The sequence below is a fragment of the Taudactylus pleione genome, unplaced genomic scaffold (genome assembly GCF_031769625.1).
Source record: "Taudactylus pleione unplaced genomic scaffold, aTauple2 ptg000250l, whole genome shotgun sequence".
NCBI classification, from domain to species: domain Eukaryota; kingdom Metazoa; phylum Chordata; class Amphibia; order Anura; family Myobatrachidae; genus Taudactylus; species Taudactylus pleione.
Window position 1 is genome coordinate 11,061,115 of NW_028284652.1, and position 21,227 is coordinate 11,082,341.

A 21,227-nucleotide genomic window follows, 5' to 3' on the forward strand; every position below is an offset into this window, starting at 1 on the left:
GGCCACACACTAGACCAACTTTCATCCAACCATCCAAATAGTTGATTGGTTGGAATGAAAATCTGGTAACGTATGGGAGTAAATGATAATCAGCAATTTGTTCCAAAATGCCAGAAAACAGATGAAAATGGTCGTTCAGACAATTTTGTTAAATGTTTGATCTAAACAATTTGTCCAAACAACAGTTTTTGTTCATTTTCCAGCATTTGGGAGCAAATTGCTGATTGTCATTTGCTTTCATACCTTACCAGATTTTCATTCCAACCAATCAACTAGTTGGCTGGTTGGATGTAAGTTGGTCTACTGTGTGGCCAGCTTTAGGGTTCCATAGGTGTACAGCAGAGGTTCCCAAACGCAGTCCTCAAGGCTCCCCAACAGCGCAGGTGTTAGAGATATCCATGGCTGAGCATAGGTGGTTAAATCAAATTGACTGAGGTAATAATTAAGTCACCTGTGCTCAGCCATGCATATCTCTAAAGGCCCCCATACATCAGCAATTGATTGCAGCAATCGTGCAATTTGCAATCAATTGTGTATTAAAATCTTTCCTTTTTCAATCGATTGTGGCAATTCTGCAATCAATTGAAAAGGGGAAAGAGTTTTATACACAATCGATTGCAAATTGCACGATTGCTGCAATCAATTGCTGATGTATGGGAGCCTTTAAACTTGAACTGTTAAGGGAGCCTGAGGACCGCGTTTGGGAACCTCTGGTGTACAGCCTTATATGGAAATTTACATATTAAGGCTTTCTATTCCAAGGTTTTTCTAGATTGCATTAGCTCAACACCCCTTATGTGCAACTACAGATGCGTCCACCTACATTAATCCTCCGTACGCTACAAGTCACGTTACTCGTAATGCGTGAGCTCCGTGTGACTCTAGCGCAGAGAGTCTTCTCGTGTACCTTTTTACCTTAAAATGTGTCTTATTCGCTAAGCAAATAGAACACACAAGCAGCTTATGCTGAATAAAATGATATGCGGCATGCCTACATTCTGTGCGCGACTGCGGTTATATCTGCATGCAAAATGCTACGTTACAGTGTCAGTGGCTGTTACCCTGTAACGTAGTATATCACATGCAGATATAACACACAGAATATAGGCATTTTACTCAGCATAAGCTGCTTGCGATCATTTCTTATTTTCTGCTTACCGCGTCTATGCGCACTTCCGTTTTCCACACAATTCAGTTTTAAAAGTCGAGTTGCGGCATTCGCGAGGTAATTCTTGCCGATCTTTCCCACAGTAAGTGTAGGTGAGAATTGGGAAATCTCAGGGCCGTAACTAGAGTTTTTGGTGCCCTGTGCCAGAAAAAGCATTGGCACCCCCTCCCCTATTTTTCAAATAGGGACATAAGATGCACACCTGAAAAAGGGCCACAGCCTCATGGGGAGGAGATAGGGGAGGCCAGGGGATGCTGGGGATAAATAGGGACATAAGACGCGCACTTGTAAAAAGGCCACAGCCTCATGGGGAAGGGCCAGGGAAGAGATAGGGGCAGCCAGGAGATGCTGGAGATAAATAGGGACATAAGATGCGCACTTGAAAAAAAACACAGCCTCATGGGAAAGGGCCAGGGAGGAGATAGGGAAGGCCAGGAGATGCTGGGGATAAATAGGGACATAAGACACGCACCTGAAAAAGGGCCACATCCTCATGGGGAAGGGCCAGGGAGGAGATAGGGGAGGCCAGGAGATGCTGGGGATAAATAGGGACATAAGATGTGCACCTGAAAAAGGGCCACAGCCTCATGGGGAAGGGCCAGGGAGGAGATAGGGGCGGCCAGGAGATGCTGGGGATAAATAGGGACATAAGATGCGCACCTGAAAAAGGCCACAGCCTCATGGGGAAGAGCCAGGGAGGAGATAGGGGAGGCCAGGAGATGCTGGGGATAACTAGGGACATAAGATGTGCACCTGAAAAAGGCCACAGCCTCATGGGGAAGAGATAGGGGAGGCCAGGAGATGCTGGGGATAAATAGGGACATAAGACGCGCACCTGAAAAAGGCCACAGCCTCATGGGGAAGGGCCAGGGAAGAGATAGGGGAGGCCAGGGGATGCTGGGGATAAATAGGGACATAAGACGCGCACTTGTAAAAGGGCCACAGCCTCATGGGGAAGGGCCAGGGAAAAGATAGGGGAGGCCAGGAGATGCTGGGGATAAATAGGGACATAAGATGTGCACCTGAAAAAGGCCACAGCCTCATGGGGAAGGGCCAGGGAAGAGATAGGGGAGGCCAGGAGATGCTGGGGATAAATAGGGACATAAGACGCGCACCTGAAAAAGGCCACAGCCTCATGGGGAAGAGCCAGGGAGGAGATAGGGGAGGCCAGGAGATGCTGGGGATAACTAGGGACATAAGATGTGCACCTGAAAAAGGCCACAGCCTCATGGGGAAGAGATAGGGGAGGCCAGGAGATGCTGGGGATAAATAGGGACATAAGACGCGCACCTGAAAAAGGCCACAGCCTCATGGGGAAGGGCCAGGGAAGAGATAGGGGAGGCCAGGGGATGCTGGGGATAAATAGGGACATAAGACGCGCACTTGTAAAAGGGCCACAGCCTCATGGGGAAGGGCCAGGGAAGAGATAGGGGAGGCCAGGGGATGCTGGGGATAAATAGGGACATAAGACGCGCACTTGTAAAAGGGCCACAGCCTCATGGGGAAGGGCCAGGGAAGAGATAGGGGCGGCCAGGGGATGCTGGGGATAAATAGGGACATAAGATGCGCACTTGAAAAAAAACACAGCCTCATGGGAAAGGGCCAGGGAAGAGATAGGGGAGGCCAGGAGATGCTGGGGATAAAGGAAGAAGAAGCTACAAGTGAGAATGATAATAAACAGGAAATTGTCAGGCCCAAACAGAGCCCCCTGCCCTGCGGTGCCCTGTGCCACGGCACTGGTCGCACCACCCTAGTTATGGCCCTGGGAAATCTGCCTGTACCCCCAAAAAAGGCAAAGTGATATAGGATAAAAGTATATTAGTGTATTATTATTAAAAAGTTTTGGGGGTATAAGTATTTATTCGCACGATAAGCCATTCACGGCTATATGAATTCCCCCACATAGTGGTTTATTATAAAAAGCCTATTTATGGTCACTATTGTGGTGATTGTTAGAGTTATATGTCTGCCCTTCTGTTAGTTATAGTGGTCTCAGCATACCTAATTGCTTTACTGCAGTAATAGGCAATGCAAAGCAAATCTTCTGTGTCAATAATCGGTCGTCCTGATTTCAGGAACCTGTCTGTTTTCAGTCATTGAGATATATTTACTTTCAATAAACTGAACTAGACAAACACTAGTGATAATAATATATACCAGCGCTGGCTGTATGGAGTATTAAAAAAATACTATATAATATATAAAATATAAACGCAGGATGGTTGGTTAAAAGGATAATGGATCACATTTAATAATATATATGACAATTACTAATATTCATACAATAAAATCATCAATGTGCACAATATCATTAAAAACGATTATATTATGGGCCACTTGTTTTTGGTGTGTTATTCCTAAATCTCAAGGTTAATTAAGACCTTCTCTGGGTGAAATTAGCAGGAAAGTTTACCAGACAATGTAGCAATCACCAGTTGTCTGTGGTTTACGCAATCCAGGTGCAGGAGAGTTGTTGGGGTCGTCCACTGGTGATCAGCAGCAATAAAACAGTCACTTTGTAGAGATATGGGCCCTCATTCAGAGCCGTACGCTCTGAGCAGAGCGCACGCTCTGAATGAGGGCCGGGCTCCATTTTCATGGAGCATCCTCCTGGACGCTCGTATAGCTGTGGGTCACCACCCACAGGCTATACGAGCGTGCATTGTGATGGTCGCGATGGTCGAGACCATCGCGACCATCGAATTTACGAGCCGGAGCCTGCGGTTGAGGTTTTCAACCGCAAGCTCCGGAGTGATTTTGGCTCTATCAGAGCCAAAATCACTCCCACTGACATCACTAGTGATGTCAGTGGGCCGGCTTCTGACGGGAGGCGTTCCCGTGGGAACGCCCCCGTCAGGGAGGCACGCCCCCGGCACGCCCACCAAAGGGGGCGTGCTGTCAATCAACATTGACAGCACGCCCCCTTTGATCGGACACAACGAGCGAAGGACTTTCCTTCGCTCGTCGTGTCTGGCGCATGCGCACGACGGAGCTCCCTCCGTCGTGCGCATGCTCAGTCCATAACATCGACCCACTTGCGAGCGGACAGCCGCTCGCGAGTGGGTCTGAATCAGGCCCATGGTCCAGATGATATCCAGAGATATAATTCAGGAATCCAATATTGTAAATCCAAGTGGTCCAGAAAGGATCTCAATGCGTTTCCCTGGGTCCATACAGCCCAGCTTCCTCAGGAGCAGTGGCGGTTCTAGGGGCGGGCTAATAGGGCCGTCACTCGGAGCGCCGGCCCCTAGAGGGCGCCACTGAGCCCCAAAAAAACCAGAAGAAAAAAAAATTGCGCCGGTCCTCCCGCTAGCCGCAGCAGGGAGGCTCCATTTCCCGGGCGCCCGCTGAGATTTGTTCCCAGCGGGCACCCGGCTCTTTCCCTGCAGCGCCAGCCGAAAGCCGTAGCTCACTCCTGGGCTTCGGCTTCCGGGACAGAGCACTATGGGAGGGTCGTCATAACGTCTCTCCCATAGATCCGTGGAGCCGGAGCTCACTCCTGAGCTCCGGCTCCCACAGAGAGCACTATGGGAGGGACGTCATGACGTCTGTCCCATAGATCCGTGGATCCGTGGTCGGACCTGATGGCAGCGGAAGCAAGAGCAGGGCTTAAGTTAAGTATTGTGTTTGTATTTTTTTTTATTTCAGAAGCACCAGCACTGGGGGAACTACTATAGGGGGCATTACTACTGGGGGCACTACTAATGGGGGCATTACTACTGGGCAGCATTACTAATGGGGGCATTACTACTATAGGCAGTACTATAGGGGGCATTACTAATGGGGGGATTACTACTGGGGGAACTACTATAGGGGGCACTACTAATGGCATTACTACTGTGGGCACTACTATAGGGTGCATTACTAATAGGGGCACTACTATAGGGGGCATTACTACTGGGGGCACTACTATAGGGGGAATTACTAATAGAGGCACTACTATAGGGGGCATTACTGCTGGGGGCACTACTAATGGGGGGCACCACTACTGGGGCCATTGTGTAAGGGGCACCACTGCTGTGGGCATTGTATAAGGGGAACTACTACTGTGAGCATTGTATTAGGGGCACTACTACTGTGGGCCTTGTGTATAAGGGACACTAATTTGGGCATTGCGTAAAAGGGCTCCCACTGTGTGTCATAACATGAATAAGGGACTACTGTGTGGTGTAATTTGAATTGGGGATAATGTATTATAGAGGTATATACTGTGTGTGGCACAATGTATTATACAGGGCATTACTGCATGTGGCATAATGTGTTATACAGGTTATTACTGCATATAGCATAATGTGTTATACAGGTCATTACTGCGTGTGGCATAATGTGTTATAAAGGGCATTACTGCGTGTGGCATAATGTATTATAAAGGGCATTACTGTGTGTGGCATAATGTGTAATAAAGGGCATTACAGCGTGTGGCATAATGTGTTATAATGGCCATTACTGTGTAAGACATACTGTGTAAGGTGCTTTACTGTGCATGGCAATTATTCGCCGTAAGGGGAGAGCTTGGGGGAAGCCCAGCACCTTCGTAAGTGCTGGGCACGCCCCTCAGTGTGATGAATTGGGGGTGTTCTGCAATGATGTTATACCACATGACCAGGCGCTGTTGTGAATACGATAGAGTTCAGTCTGCTCCGAGAGTGATCATAGGGGAGCTGATTGAAGAGGGTCCTGATGACGCAGTGAGTCATGTGTACATTGGGGGTCACATGGTATAGGAGTGGATGGAATGTGGTTACCTTGGTGACGCGGTGCCTCTGGGCATCTATCCACCACTCACTTACGCGCTTACAAGCCTGTGAGGAGAAACACGTGGCGGGTGGCTGAGACGCCGCATCAGTTTTTGACTGCCGAATTGTGATTGATAACAATCCTTGATTACATCTTTAAATCGAGTCACATGATACTTACTATGTCATGTGATTAAAATAAACCAACTAATGATCAGCATCACGTTGTCTTGACTACCAGAACAATATCAAATAGGGGCCCTGATTCAGAGCCGGACACTCTAACAGAGCGCTCGCTCTGAATCAGGGCCGGGCTTTTTTTTTTTAGAACGGCGTCCTGGCTGCTCGCATAGCTGTGGGTGACCACCCACAGCTATAGTGAGTGGCCAGGAAGATGGTCGCGATGGTCAAGACCATCGCGACCATCGGGCCTGCGACGAGACCCTTGTGGTAGGGTTTCGTGGCCGCAAGCCCCAGAGAGATTTCGGCTCTAACAGAGCTGAAATCTCTCCCACTGACATTACTCGTGATGTCAGTGGGACCGCCCCCAAACGGAGAAGTTCACATGGGAACGCCTCCGTTTGGGCAGCCACTCCCCCAGCCCACCCACCAAAGGGGGCGAGCTGTCACTCCACATCGACAGCTCGCCCCCTTTGTTGCGAGAGACCCGGAGCGACGGATTGCCCGTCGCTATCCGGGTCTCGCACATACGCACAACGGAGCCGGCTCACCATCGACCCGGTTGCGAGCGCACAGCGCTTGCGACCGGGTCTGAATCAGGAACAGAGTCTGTTCCAGCATATCCAGAACTATATCATGTGACCATATTGAACCAATTAAATAAGATCTTAAGTGATATAACGAGTCATATGATCTACAATGGTCACATCTCGAGCCAAATGTAATAGGGTGGGAGTTAAGAAAATGTGAGAGTTTACCAGTAAAATCTCCCACTATTACATTGGTCTTGTTGTATTTTTAAAATGGAAAAACATCTGGATAAGAGTTTATATCATGAGGGTTTTTATAGTGTAAAATCATGCGAGTTTGCATGTTCTCGGGCTCTGTTACATTGGCAGAGTTTAAACAGTGTGAGAGTTTTTTCTCACATTTTCTACACTCTCACCCTATTACATTTGGCCCATCCACTTCTAAAAATCCGCACTTTAGTAATTATACCCCTAATTGTACAATGGGACTGAGAACTGTACCCAGCTTGATCTCATTCGCGACGGGACCCAGCGAGGGATCTAGCATCGGCAAGTGCATACACACTTGCAGATGCTGAGAGCGCCAGCGGGGCCATGCTGCATGCAGGTCCTATGGACGATGTCACTGACTATGCTCGGGAGGGCGTATCATCAGCGACATAGTGGGTACACACTGCTCGATGTGGACGATATGTGGATCAGACGACATATTGTCTAGTGTGTACCCGGCTTTAGACCCTGACGATAAATCTAAAATAACTGACCCTGAAAAAGAAGGCATATGTGATCTATTGTTTTATTGTCAATTTTACAATTTTCATAAATAGTAATATATGTGTATATATATATATATATATATATATATATATATATATGTACCATTGATTCTATTGTGTCATTTTTATTTCTTTTTTTGTAAATCTATTAATAGCACATATATAGTGGCACCTAAACTTTTTATCCAATAGAAAATATATTTAATACTACTTTATTACCATGCTCTCCCTGACCACCCCAGTCCCATTATACTTACCCCACCCCTTAAGAGAGGTGGGAAACCACTACTTCAGTTCCTAGGTATGTGCAGCCTCCATGCCGCCCCCTCCTTGCCAGTCCACTGTGCATGTGTTGATCTCTTGGAGGATAGCACTGGTGCCATTTTCACTGTGATTTCAGTGATGTAGGCAAGTATCATCCAGGGGCTCCTGTGCACCGCATACCCTGCTCCCATCATAGATATGCCCCATGCCCCCATTCCTGGTCCCTTCTCTGTCACATTGCTGCAGTGTGTGCATGCAGGTTACACGTAATGTGCACGGCGTGTGCAGTGAGAGGTGGGGCATGCGCTGTGCATGTTAGGTGTGATGTGCACATGTGTGCCGCAGCTGTGATCAGGTCATCACACAAGCATTATGGCCTCATTTTTATCCACATCCAATTTTATAATAATAGACAAATGTATTGTTTGGCAAATGTCTAGGGTACAAAAAATGCAAATGGGGCACCCAGGTGACTAATGATTGAGAACTACTGACCTACAGAGAGCTTTCTATTATGGCACAGCTAAAACTACCATAATGGGGCAATAATCAAATATTTGAATGATCAGATGGTTTCTGATTAGGATAAATGACAGTTACAGACAGTGCCGCCATCAGGGGGGGACTGCCGGTACTCTAGTACCGGGCCCGGAGAGAGAGGGAGCCCGGCTGACAACGGCAAGAAATGCATCGGGTGTCAGGCAGGGAGAAAGGGCATCAGTGGCAGCGCCGCTGTGGCATTTGATCTATGGACTGGAGCCAGCCGCGGCAGCCAATCAAGAGCAGCAACTCCTGTCAGCCAATCGGGAACGGCCGCTCCTGATTGGCTGCCATTCCGTGAGAAAATCAGGAGCAGCAGCTCCTCATCAGCCAATCAGGAGCGGCAGATGCCGTTCCGTGAGCTGTGATTGGCTCGTGGCCGGCTCCATAGATCAAATGCTTCAGCGCCGCTGGCTCCAGTGACAGTCCATAGCTGAATGCCACAGCAATTATGCTCTTTTGTTCTCTCTGCCTGCCGCCTGGTGCACTCCTTGCAGCTGCCAGCCGGGCCCTCTCTCTCTCATGACAAAAGAATGAAAAAAGCAGGTATGCTGACCCCTGCCCTGTGTCCTCCCCTCTCTTGACCAGCGAGTCTTCCCTGCACAGTACCCCCCATACAACCAGCCTTTCTGCAGCCCCCCCAGTACAGCCAGCCTTGCCTGCACCCCCCCCCCCAGTTCAGCCTGCCTGCTAAGTCAAGTCAGCCTGCCTTCCCTGCTCCTCCCCCAGTCCAGCCAGCCTTCCCTATGCCCCCCAGTCCAGCCTTCCTGCCTTGCCCCTCCCCCCGTCCAGCCAGTCTTCCCTGTGCCCCCCTCCTAGCCTAGCCAGCCTGTGTTACCTACCCCAGTCCAGCCAGCCTTCCTGTCTTCTCTGCCCCTCCCCTACTGTCCTTTGCCCCCCTAGTCCAATCAGCCTTCCATGCCCTTTGCCACCCCAGTCCACCCTTCACAGCCCAGTGCCCCCTTGTCCAGTCTTTCCTGCCCCCTCCACCATACGTAGCCTTCCCTGGTTTACCCACCATTTGATGCAACACCCCTTGACAAGCTCCACCCACATTATCCACAGCTCCGCTCAACTCTGACCTATACCCGGGGGGGGGGGGGACCCTGCCTATTTTGTTAGTACCGGGCCCCAAACTTTCTGATGGCAGCCCTGGTTACAGATGTGACCTATTATTATACGCAGACTAATGTATCTGTGCATATGCATAGGATACAATACATGCCCATAATAGCCCCTCAGAACAAATTGAAAGTAATAAAACTTACTTTTCCGAAGCTGCCCCGGCCCAGCTCACGGTGGATAGTGAACCGGTCGATGACATCACCGGGGCAGGCTGCCGAGACGCTGCTTGGTCCTTGTGGAGTAAAATAAGGAAAATATTATTAATTTGCTGTGTAACAAGATGCATTATAAGGCCGCAGCAATGATGGTATTGGCAATTACTGAAGTGGGCTAATTGGGGCCAGTATATAAAATGCATTATAGCTGAAGACACCTTTAGTTACCAGGATACAGCAGGCCTCATTGTATAGTAACCTCACATTATAATGCACACAATGTTCCCAGTTATCTCTTTATAATCTGAATTCACCTATTCATTATTACATCTTCCCGTTGCCTAGGTATGTACATATACATTGTCTCATTTCATTTACTCACCCATCAAATCATTCAACTATTCCCTCTGCATATAAATCACTTAGCTGTTTTTTTTAATAATTAACCTTTCTTAATAAATGTAATACATGATATATATATTTCAAAAAAAGTACTAATTACTATATTATAGACTTCACCATCTTTTCTAGTTTGTTTTAAGTAAATTTACAGTTAAGGACATAATTGCAGCATGTAAAGGAAAGAACAGCTTACAATCATGTGTTAGTGTATAATACACTATAACATTTTTATAAGCTACTGAAATATCCATTAAAATGTCTGAAATTGTTTCATCTCATGTGTCACTTTCCTTGTATACTTTTTCTATATCACCATTTGAGTCGTTCATATAAAAAAAATCTTCCATTAGATCAAACATAGTAAAATATATAAAGTTGTAACCCGCCCCCTGCCTTGTCCAACCCCATTTCCTTCTTATCCACTCCCCCCTCTACTGCTCTGTCCCACCTTTCTCCCACTCCATACCACATCTCCATCCTCCATATTTACCCTGTTCCCGGCAGCATGGCAGGTCCTCCTCTTCTCTGGCACTAGGCATGTCCCATCTCCCTAGCAGTGGGAGCTGTTGGGGTGCAGGCCCCTACTCCCACTGCGTTTGCATGTCAGAGAATGGGATGGCCATACGTGGGATGTCCATCTATGGTTATCATGGATGGTCCCATCAGTGATTTCCATCAATGGCACACAAACCATCTATGGTGAACCATCGATAGTTTGCAAACCCTCGGGGCTAAACTCTGTGCTGTAAACAGTAAAAAAAAAAAATTGACAATCTATTCTCCCTAATTTATTGACATCACACCAACTTGGATTCATAATGGGTCGACACTCGGTCAAGGGTATTCGGTCAGCAATAGCGGCTACCGTTGTTTCTTCCCAAGATGTATCCTCCTCCAATTTATTGCTAAGTCTTGATACACACAAGGCTTTTGACACCATTCTTTGGCCCCATTTATTTGCAATTTTGTTACGTAGAGCCTTTGGAAAAGACTTTATTAACTTAATACATTACTTCTATAACTCTCCACAGACTAATCTCTTGATCAATGGTTTACTGGGAGGTGTGATGAGATTACATAGAGGCACTAGACAGGGATGTCCAATGTCCCCTCTTCTTTTTAATTTATCATTGGACCCCCTACTTCGCCTAATTCAGCATTATTCTTCTGTTAGAGTCATTAAGATAGGTACTAATGAACTTAAGGTGACGGCGTTTGCAGACAATGTGCTCCTGTATTTGTCTCAACCCAAAACTTCTATAACTTATCTATTATCTTTGCTTAAAGAATTTGGAGATATTTTCTGGACTCCGGGTAAATTCGGAAATATCTATAGCTTTATATCTGCGGCCTGGGTTTATTCTAATGTACCCTTTACCTGGGCGAAAGAGTGTTTTACATACCTGAGAGTTCAGATAACGAAAAATCCCTCATCCCTATATTATACCAATATATCAAGGGCTATTAAAACTTTGCTTGGGGTTTTAAGTGGTTGGGGGCATCTTCGGCTCTCTTACCTAGGGAGGGCTAGCTTGCTTAAAATGATAGCGATTCCCCGATTGATCTACTTGTTCCAATCCTTACCGTTACTACTGTCTCAAGAAGGCATTAAAAAACTCAACACATCATTTGTTAGGTTCATCTGGAACAATAAGCGAAGTAAAATTGGCCTGGTTCGGCTCCAACAATGCAAATACAATGGGGGAATTTCCCAAATATCGTTCATTATAATCATTCTGCTTTATTACGTCATTTACGAGATTGGTTGAATGGCACATCTATTTATACTGACCTAGCTCTGGAAGATAGTTTTTTAAAAGATTATAATCTAACCTCATTTTTACACCTTCATTACTGTGAAGTTACCTTGGATCAAAAAGCTAACCCTCTTCTATGGACCACACGCAGGATGTGGCACATACTAAAGCATAAGCAGGGATTGAATGCCCACAAAACTCTGTTTGTCTCCCTACATCGAAACCCAGAATTTCAGCACGGGAGTGCTACATTTCCTTTCTCAATGTGGGCTGCCCGGGGTATTCAGTCTGTACGATGTCTGGTGGATTCTGATCTTAGAGGTCCTCTCGCGTTCCATAGGGCGGTAGAGAAATTTGAGTTTTTATCCTGTTTTCCTTTTGCTTATTACCAAGTACAACACTATATAAAGCAAGTCACTAAATATTTTTCAGAAAAAGATTGGGTCAACAATTTAGATGCATTACTATCGGTCCCCCCACCTTCATGTAAAGCGATATCCCAGCATTACTTATTTTTGAGAGATAGCTTAGATTACAACACTCTACAAACTGGTTTGCCCTTATGGATACACCAAGTCCCCCAACTCACACCTGATGTTCTGCTGAAGAATTTATATGACTCCTGTCGAACTATCTCTGCTAGCTCTTATCAAGAATTATTTCTAAATGTCTACCACAGAACATATATTAGCCCACATCGTAGCTTCCTGATGGGATCCTCGACCTCACACTCATGTCGCCGCTGTGGGGAGGACAACGCAGATATTTTTCATAGTCTGTGCTCTTGCCCCCTGGTCAGAATATTTTGGCTGAGAGTTCGCAAATATACTATGGATAATTTAGTCAATTTTGTGCCATTTGATCCCTTATGGGCAGTATTGGGTATTTTCCCCCAAGATCAACATATAACAAAAGGTTGTCACAGACTGCTACTGGCGGTTAGCGCGGCCTCTAAGAAAACCATTTTACAGGTGTGGAATCAGCCAGGTACACCCCCCTTTTCACTATTTAAAGAGAAGTTATTTTATTTGTTCCAAATGGATTGGGTGGAGGCTTCTTTGGACAAAGAGTCTAGGGTGGGAAACTTTTTTGTAATATGGGAGAGCTATATTTCTACACTCCCAATAACCACTCAACAACTTCTTACTAAATGTTTTTCTTCTTCTTCGTGGTAGCTTTTACGTGTGCTTGACAATGATCCTCCAGTGGCTCCATAGTGATATCCCACACGATGCACCCTTCACCTATATTATCTACATTATCTGTAACAATTTTATTTTCAATACAATGTTATCTTTATATAGTATAGTATATGTCCTGATATTTTGATTATATCAAATTGAAATTGTCAATTTGTATCCAGAAATATATATTTTTTTTTTGACTCAATGCTGTATTGAATTGTTTGTCTATATGTCTCTGATTCAATAAAAAGAATTAAAAAGAAAAAAATTTGCTCCCATTCATCCATCTGTGGCAGAGAACCTTTGGGTCTCTGCCATCAACAGCAAAACTAGTTGACATCGGCCAGCCACCATCAATGTTTTTTTTTAAACATTGATGCTCAATGGCCATCTCTAGTCAGAGATGGGACAGACATTACACAATTATTATCTAGATTATATTATCTAGATAATAGTAATAATTCTAGTAATAATATCTGACAGCTGGAGACATGTTGGCTGACTAGATGAGCTGCTCGGTTAGATGCAATGAGGGAGATGCAGGAGATGATTTGATGAGTACTTTATGCAAAATAAAAGCTGCATTAATTTTCCAAATGTAACTATAAAATGACATTTGGATCTGAGTGACTGCTATAGGTTACAGCACATTTATGTTGTGTACTTGACTTCATACATGTTGAATGTACTATTTTAATAAGTTTTTTCTTTTTAAATGTCAGTGGGAGATTTATGAAAGCATGGAGAGGGATAAAATACCAACCAATCAGCTGTTACCTGTCACTGTACAGGCTGTGTTTGAAAAATAACAGGAGCTGATTGGCTAGTACTGTATCTCTCTCCATTTTATCTCTCCAAGCTTTGATAAATCCCCCCCTGAATCTCTCTGCTTAATCTTTCTCTGGCCGTTGATAAATCTCCCCCTAAGAGGGATATTCATGAAAGCTTTGAGAGAGAAAAAAATCATCCAATCATTTTTCAACACAGCCTGTTCAATGACAGTTAGGAGCTGATTGGTTGTTACTTATCTCTCTCCAATCTTTCATGAATATCCCCCTTAGTACTTTAATAACTGTATAGCGTCACCTATAGTACTTGAAGAAATCCCCTCAATATTGCTTATATCATAACATGTTAATATACAACCTTGGCCAAGTAACATCACTAAATGTAACAGACATGTTGCTAAATTTTGAATCCAACTGAAGTGCAGGAGATCTACAGCTGCCCTATACTGAGACACTTTTGGCCTGATGAAACCACCTTCCCCTCTCTACCTGATCTTGGCTGGTCACACTCTGATGACTCCATCTTGCTCTCATCCCTCTTCTTCTTCTTCTTTAAATCTGAACTGGATGAGTCGTCGGTCCATCTTCTTCTATTCCGTTGTTTCCTCTTCTTGCCACGACCAGCCTTAGGATTTGTTGTCTTCTTGGGCTCACTCGGCTTCCTCTTCAGAGCCCGTCTTCCTGCCATCTTCTCACTCACTTGCGCTTTTCCTCCAGCAGCTTCCATGTCCAGTAGTAGGATGAGCTCAGTCTTCCAACTGCCGTTCTCCACTTTGAAAGTTAACAGCCGCGTTACCCTGACTACAGGTGTGTGATGCCAGCGCACGGGCATCATGTGATCTCACCAGTCTTCCCCATATACACTATAATGTATTTATTATGGGAGAGGGTCTGTGTTTTAGAAAGTAGAATAATTTGTAGATTGTCTTGTAATTTTACTAATTGTATAATAGATTGAGCCCATCTGATATACAATTACTTATGTCACTGTAAATTGGGAGTGGTGCCTATGTTCATTTTCCTATGTTTTTATTACTGGATATCACTTCTCCTCCTGAATCAGCATCATTTCCCTAGAGAAAAGCAAATCATCCCCCCTCTGTCCTCTGATACCCTAACATGTTGCAGCTTCTCCAGAGTGTCCCCTCACCATGGGTATCATTTACTAGCCAGGTAATCTGGTGAATGACTGTGAGACTGCACGGTAACATGACATAGGCTCCCATGGCCAAACACAAATAATATGCCCTACAATGGAAGGATCACACATTGAGGTCTGACTGCAGAGCTAGAAATTTACATTGCAATGAAACAAATGTACATGTTCTTCTAGTATGTGAGAGTATTATTCTATGTAAGGGATGAAGGTGCCCATTCATTAGCCGGATCTGGGCCTGTGTGCTCCATCACATGGCTCTCCCTATGTGCTGCTCTCAAGGCATTTGGATTAGGCCTAATATTATACAGATTAGAGCCCTGTATAAACTACCCCTGTTAGTGCTCACATATGTTTTGTATCTTAGTTAAATATTTTTTGTACTAAAAATCCTCTCACTCACCAGTCTCCAATATACCTTGTACGTTTTTCATCTTTATTAAATCAACTGTTTCTTCTGCTTTTATTATAATGACAAAAAAACATTTATACTGGTGCATTACACAGTACCCCTTAGGAAGAAGCCCTTTACCCCCCATGTTCTGTCCTCCTCATACATACCAGCCTCTACTCCTTCCAAACAGCGGCATTGTACTAGGGGGGATCAGCCGGTGCTCCTCTCTTTATGGGTATGTGGACTGTATGCACAGTGATGCTTATTAGGCCTGTATACTGCTATGCTCTGTATTGTGTTGAATTGTAAGTCTTCTGCGCTTTATATCTTGTGATGTCTGAGCTGTGTCTGGTAATTACACGTGTAAGGTGCTGTGTGTCACTTGTGGCGCCATATAAATAATGGGTAGTAATAATAATTTGTATTAGTACACATTAGTAGATGAGCCCTATTTAGTTAGTGCTGATATTACTTCCCCCTGCACGACAGATTACCTCTATGTGATATAGGTGACGTTCTGTGAAGAAGCTTCTCACCATGGGCCTGATTCTGAGTCACACACAATCCACACACAATACTGATGATTATGTAGGTCACCTTTTATTGCATCTGCATTTGTGACGGTTTATACAATGGGTAATATTATTTAGTTATTACCAGGTATTTATATAGCGCACACATACCCCGCAGCGCTTAACAGAGAATATTTGGCCATTTTCACATCAGTACCTGCCCCAATGTAGCTTACAATCTATATTCCCTACCACATGTACACGCATATACTTACACACTAGGGTGTGGGAGGAAACCGGAGTACCGAGAGGAGACCCACATAGGGCCCAATTCAATAGACCTCCCGCGGCTATTCATCACCGCACTGAATTGAATTCGGCCCATAGTTAGGGCCTTAGTGGGAATTGAACCCACGACCTCAGTGCTGTGAGGTAGTAATGCTAACCATTACACCATCTGTGCTGCCCAATTAGAATACAAGTGCAAACAAAAAATATAAATCTCATGGATGTAATGGGAGTGTCGCGGACACTGTGTCCACAGACGCAGCCATAGTAGGCCAGAGTCTGATGGAGGAACTGTACCTGCCATACTGTGATCCTCCTTTCCTTCCTTCTTTCCATCTCTTCTTAAGTGTGCAACTGCTCCCACCCCACTGTCAGTATATTTTCTGCTTTATATAGAAATACAGGATATAATTGTAAGATACAGGTTAAATGGAAAGTGATACGTTTTGTAATGCAAATCCAGGTTTCTTGAATGCTCTTAAGCCTGTAGGGACCCAGACTATTTTCATGTAATTCTCTTGGTCCATAAATCCCACTATGTTTTTGTCTCTTCTAAAGGCGCACATCCACATGCCGATAATACTGAGCGATTGCACGATTACGACGTCATAATCGTGCAATCGCTCAATAATCGTGCACTTGTATGTCGGAAACGACCAGTGATGTTTGCTCCCGCTGGTTGTTTCCGACATCAATCATCGGGTGAACATGCCAGTCAATCTGTTGATAACGACAGTTTGGGCATGTTCACAGATGATGGAGAGTGCCTACACTGAACGATCAATCGGTCAGTGTAGGCACAGCACAGACTGTGAAATGACTGCATGATTACAATGTAATACTCGTGCAGTGGTTTTTTTGGTCTGCTAGTGGATGTGCTGCTTTAGTAGTTTTTCTATATGTAAAAAAAACATCCTCTAAACTGGGCGATATATGTAGTATAGTATAGTATTCAATAAAAATCATAACATACCTCTAACTCTATGATCTAGGTTTTGTACCTGAAATAACATGTTATTAAGTAGTATATAAAACACAGGTAACACATTTGTAAATCCAATAAAAATCTATGTTTAACAATTAATAAAACCAGTAAATATTTGTGATTATTTGTTGTTTGGGGGAAAAACCCATTTCATTGCACTAAACCCATTTAGAGCTAGGAATATGTCCAGCTAATTTTTATTTATTTATTACCAGTTATTTATATAGCGCACACATATACCGCAGCGCTTTACAGCCCTTCGGCAAACAAACTGCCTTCTGTTACAGCCAAATATTTACATTTTGACTCATCAGTCCTGAGCACCTGCTGCCATTTTTCTGCTCCCCAGTTCCTATGTTTTCATGCATAGTTGAGTCACTTGGCCTTGTTTCCACGTTGAAGGTATGGCTTTTGGCCACAATTCCTCCATGAAGACCACTTCTGGCCAGACTTCTCCGAACAGTAGATGGGTGTACCTGGGTCCCACTGGTTTCTGGCAATTTAGAGCTGAAGGGCTAGAGAGTGGTACAATAATGAGTGTCTGCAGGCAACAGTGAAGCATGATGGACATTCCTTCTAAGTTTGGGGCTGCATTTCAGCAAATGGAGTTGGGGATTTGATCAGGATTAATTTTGTCCTCAATGCTGGGAAATATAGGCATGTACTTATCCGTCATGCAATACCGTCAGGGAGGCGTCCGATTGGCTCCAAATTTATTTTGCAGCAGGACATCGACCCCAAACATACAGCCAATGTCATTAAGAATAATAAGGACTCCTGGAAGTGATGATATGGCCCCACAAAGCCCTGATCTCAACATCATCAAGTCTGTCTGGGATTATATGAAGAGGCAGAAGGATTTGAGCAAAATTACATCCACAGAAGATCTGTGATTAGTTCTCCAAGATGTTTGGAATAACCTTTGTGCCGAGTTCCTTCAAAAACTGTGTGCAAGTGTATCTAGAATTGAAGAATTGATGCTGTTTTGAAGGCAAAGGGTGGTCACATCAAATATTGATTTCATTTAGATTTCCCTTCTGTTCATGCACTTTGCATTTTGTTAATTGATAAAAAATAAACTATTAACACTTCTATTTTTGAAAGCAATCTTACTTTGCAGCATTTTTCTGCACCTGCCTAAAACTTTTGCACAGTACTGTATATGTGTGGAGATGTCATGGTACTTTAAATTCATACTGTACAGCCATGGCCAAAAGTTTTGAGAATGACACAAGTATTAGTTTTCACTAAGTCTGCTGCTTCAGTTTTTATGATGGCAATTTGCATATACTCTAGAACAGTAGTAGCCAACCTCGGTCCTCAAGAGCTACCAACAGTTCACATTTTCCAGACCACCTAGCTGGTGCACAGGTGCAGTCATTACTCACTAACACATTTGAAAAGATCCACAGGTGGAACTAATTATTACACTTGTTATTCTGTGAGGAGACATGGAAAACATGCACTGTTGGCAGCTCTTGAGGACCAGGGTTGGCTACCCCTGCTCTAGAATGTCATGAGCAGGTGAATTGCAATTATTTGCAAAGTCCCTTTCATAAACTTAATGTATTTGTCAATAAAAGCCTTTGACACTTATAAAATGCTTGTAATTTTACTTCAGTATACCATAGTAACATCTGACAAAAAGGTCTAAAAACATTGAAACAGCAAACATTGTGAAAACCAATACTTGTGTCATTCTCAAAACTTTTGGCCATGGCTGTACATACAGTCAGGTGCATAAATATTGGGACATTGACAGAATTTTCATATTTTGGCCTCTATTCACCACTACAATGGCTTTGAAATGAAACAAACAAGATGTGCTTTAACTGCAGACTTTCAGATTTAATTTGAGGGTAATTACATCCAAATCAGGTGAACGGTATAGGAATTACAACGGTTTCTATATGTGCCTCCCACTTTTTAAGGGGCCAAAAGTAATGGGACTATCAACTCAAAAGCTATTTCATGGACCGGTGTGGGCTATTCCCTCGTTATTTCATTATCAATTAAGCAGATAAAAGGTCTGGAGTTGATTCCAGGTGTGACATTTGCATTGGAATCAGTTGCTGTCGACTCTCAATATGAGATCCAAAGTGCTGTTACTATCACTGAAACAAGCCATCATTAGGCTGAAAAATCAAAACAAAGCCATCAGAGAGATAGCAAAAACATTAGGTGTGGCCAAATCAAGTGTTTGAAAAATTCTTAAAAAGAAAGAACGCACCGGAGAGCTCAGCAACACCAAAAGACCCGGAAGACCATGGAAAACAACTGTGGTGGATGACAGAAGAATTATTTCCCTGGTGAAGAAAAACCCCTTCACAACAGTTGGCCAAATCAAGAACTCTCTCCAGTAGGTAGATGTATATGTGTCAAAGTCAACAATCAAGAGAAGACTTCACAAGAGTGAATATAGAGGGTTCACCACAAGATGTAAACCATTGGTGAGCCACAAAAACAGGAAGACCAGATTAGAGTTTGCCAAACAACATCTAAAAAAGCCATTACAGTTCTGGAACAACATCCTATGGACAGATGAGACAAAGATCAACTTGTACCAGAGTGATGGGAAGAGAAGAGTATGGAGAAGGAAAGGAACTGCTCATGATCCAAAACATACCACCTCATCAGTGAAGCATGGTGGTGGTAGTGTCATGGCGTGGGCATGTATGGCTGCCAATGGAACTGGTTCCCTTGTATTTATTGATGATGTGACTGCTGACAAAAGCAGCAAAATGAATTCTGAAGTGTTTCGGGCAATATTATATGCTCATATTCAGTCAAATGCTTCAGAACTCATTGGACGGCGCTTCACAGTACAGATGGACAATGACCCGAAGCATACTGCAAAAGCAACCAAAGAGTTTTTTAAGGCTAAAAAGTAGAATGTTATGCAATGGCCAAGTCAATACCCTGACCAGAATCCGATTGAGCATGCATTTCACTTGATGAAGACAAAACTGAAAGGAAAATGCCCCAAGAACAAGCAGGAACTGAAGACATTTGCAGTAGAGGCCTGGCAGAGCATCACCAGGGATGAAACCCAGCGTCTGGTGATGTCTATGCGTTCCAGACTTCAGGCTGTAATTGCCTGCAAAGGATTTGCAACAAAGTATTAAAAAGTGAAAGTTAGATTTAGGATTGTTAGTTTGTCCCATAACTTTTGGCCCCTTAAAAAGTGGGAGGCACATATAGAAACCGTTGTAATTCCTACACCATTCACCTGATTTGGATGTAATTACCCTCAAATTTAATCTGAAAGTCTGCAGTTAAATCACATCTTGTTTGTTTCATTTCAAAGCCATTGTGGTGGTGAATAGAGGCCAAAATATGAATATTCTGTCAATGTCCCAATATTTATGAACCTGACTGTAAGTGTATATTTATTTAAGTGGTGTATATTGTACAAGTATATAGGTAAAAGCCATGGCACGAGCTATAGTCGGGAAGCCCATGTTTAACATAGGCAGAGTGTGTAGGGCTCGCGCTGCAGGTGGGAAGGGCTAGGAGGCAGCGCATGGAGGGGCTCGCGGCCAGAGTGAGAGATAGCGTGTCTCTGTAGCCTGGGGTATAAATAGAGCGGCCCGGTATCTGTTGCTGGGCTGTCTGTTGTTCCCCTCATCAAGTGCTCACCTCCCTGTTTGCTGGGGAGCGGAGCTGTGGTGGGCTGCTGGGCGTAGGGGGATGGAGCCGGATAGGAAACATCAGCAGCGGCTGTCAGCAGAGAAAGCTTATAGCTGACAGGAAATGGAGCATTGCTGCATGCTGGGGAGGCAGAGGTCCCGGCAATGGAGCAGCAATGGTGGTCCCAGAGGAAGAGCAGAGTTCATCACACAGCTGTCAGCCTGTGTTCAAGGAGATGGGGAGTGTCTAGCAGCCCACAGTTACGGGGCAGCGGAGTCGACGAGGTGGGCGACTCCTGGGGTGGCCGGCAGCACAGTGAGGGACCGGCGCTGCAGTTTCCATTCCATTGTCAGTGACCGCCGGCTGTGAGAAGGAGGCGGGACGGCTGTCTGAGGGGCCCGTCTTTACAGCATACGTGAAGAAGCAGCTGCACCTGCTTGCTGATGCAGGGGGACCTGATGTGCAGGTACACAGGAGTTGGTGAGCATTGATTAATAGGAATAGCAACCACAGCAGCTGTCAGTAGGATTAAGCTGCTGGTTGTAACATCTATAACTGATTATCGGAAGGGAGATCCAGGAAAAGCACTGATAAAAAGGATGCTGATATTGTCAAAGTTGACAGCCGCTAGTGAAATTTAGCCTAGTACACTGTACC

General features: G+C 44.5%; 1 protein-coding gene across 1 annotated transcript in view; it reads right to left on the bottom strand.

Moving 5' to 3' along the window:
* The window catches only part of LOC148515408 (protein kinase C delta type-like), a 39,705-nt gene extending 25,268 nt beyond the window's left edge, over nucleotides 1-14,437 (bottom strand). Inside the window, exons 1-2 of the mRNA XM_088480121.1 lie at nucleotides 14,095-14,437; nucleotides 9,463-9,551 (exon numbers count right to left, since the gene is read on the bottom strand). Of these exons, the coding sequence (XP_088336247.1) occupies nucleotides 9,463-9,551; nucleotides 14,095-14,437 (432 nt within the window). The remainder of the gene's footprint in view (nucleotides 1-9,462; nucleotides 9,552-14,094) is intronic.
* Between the last annotated feature and the right edge of the window lie 6,790 nt (nucleotides 14,438-21,227).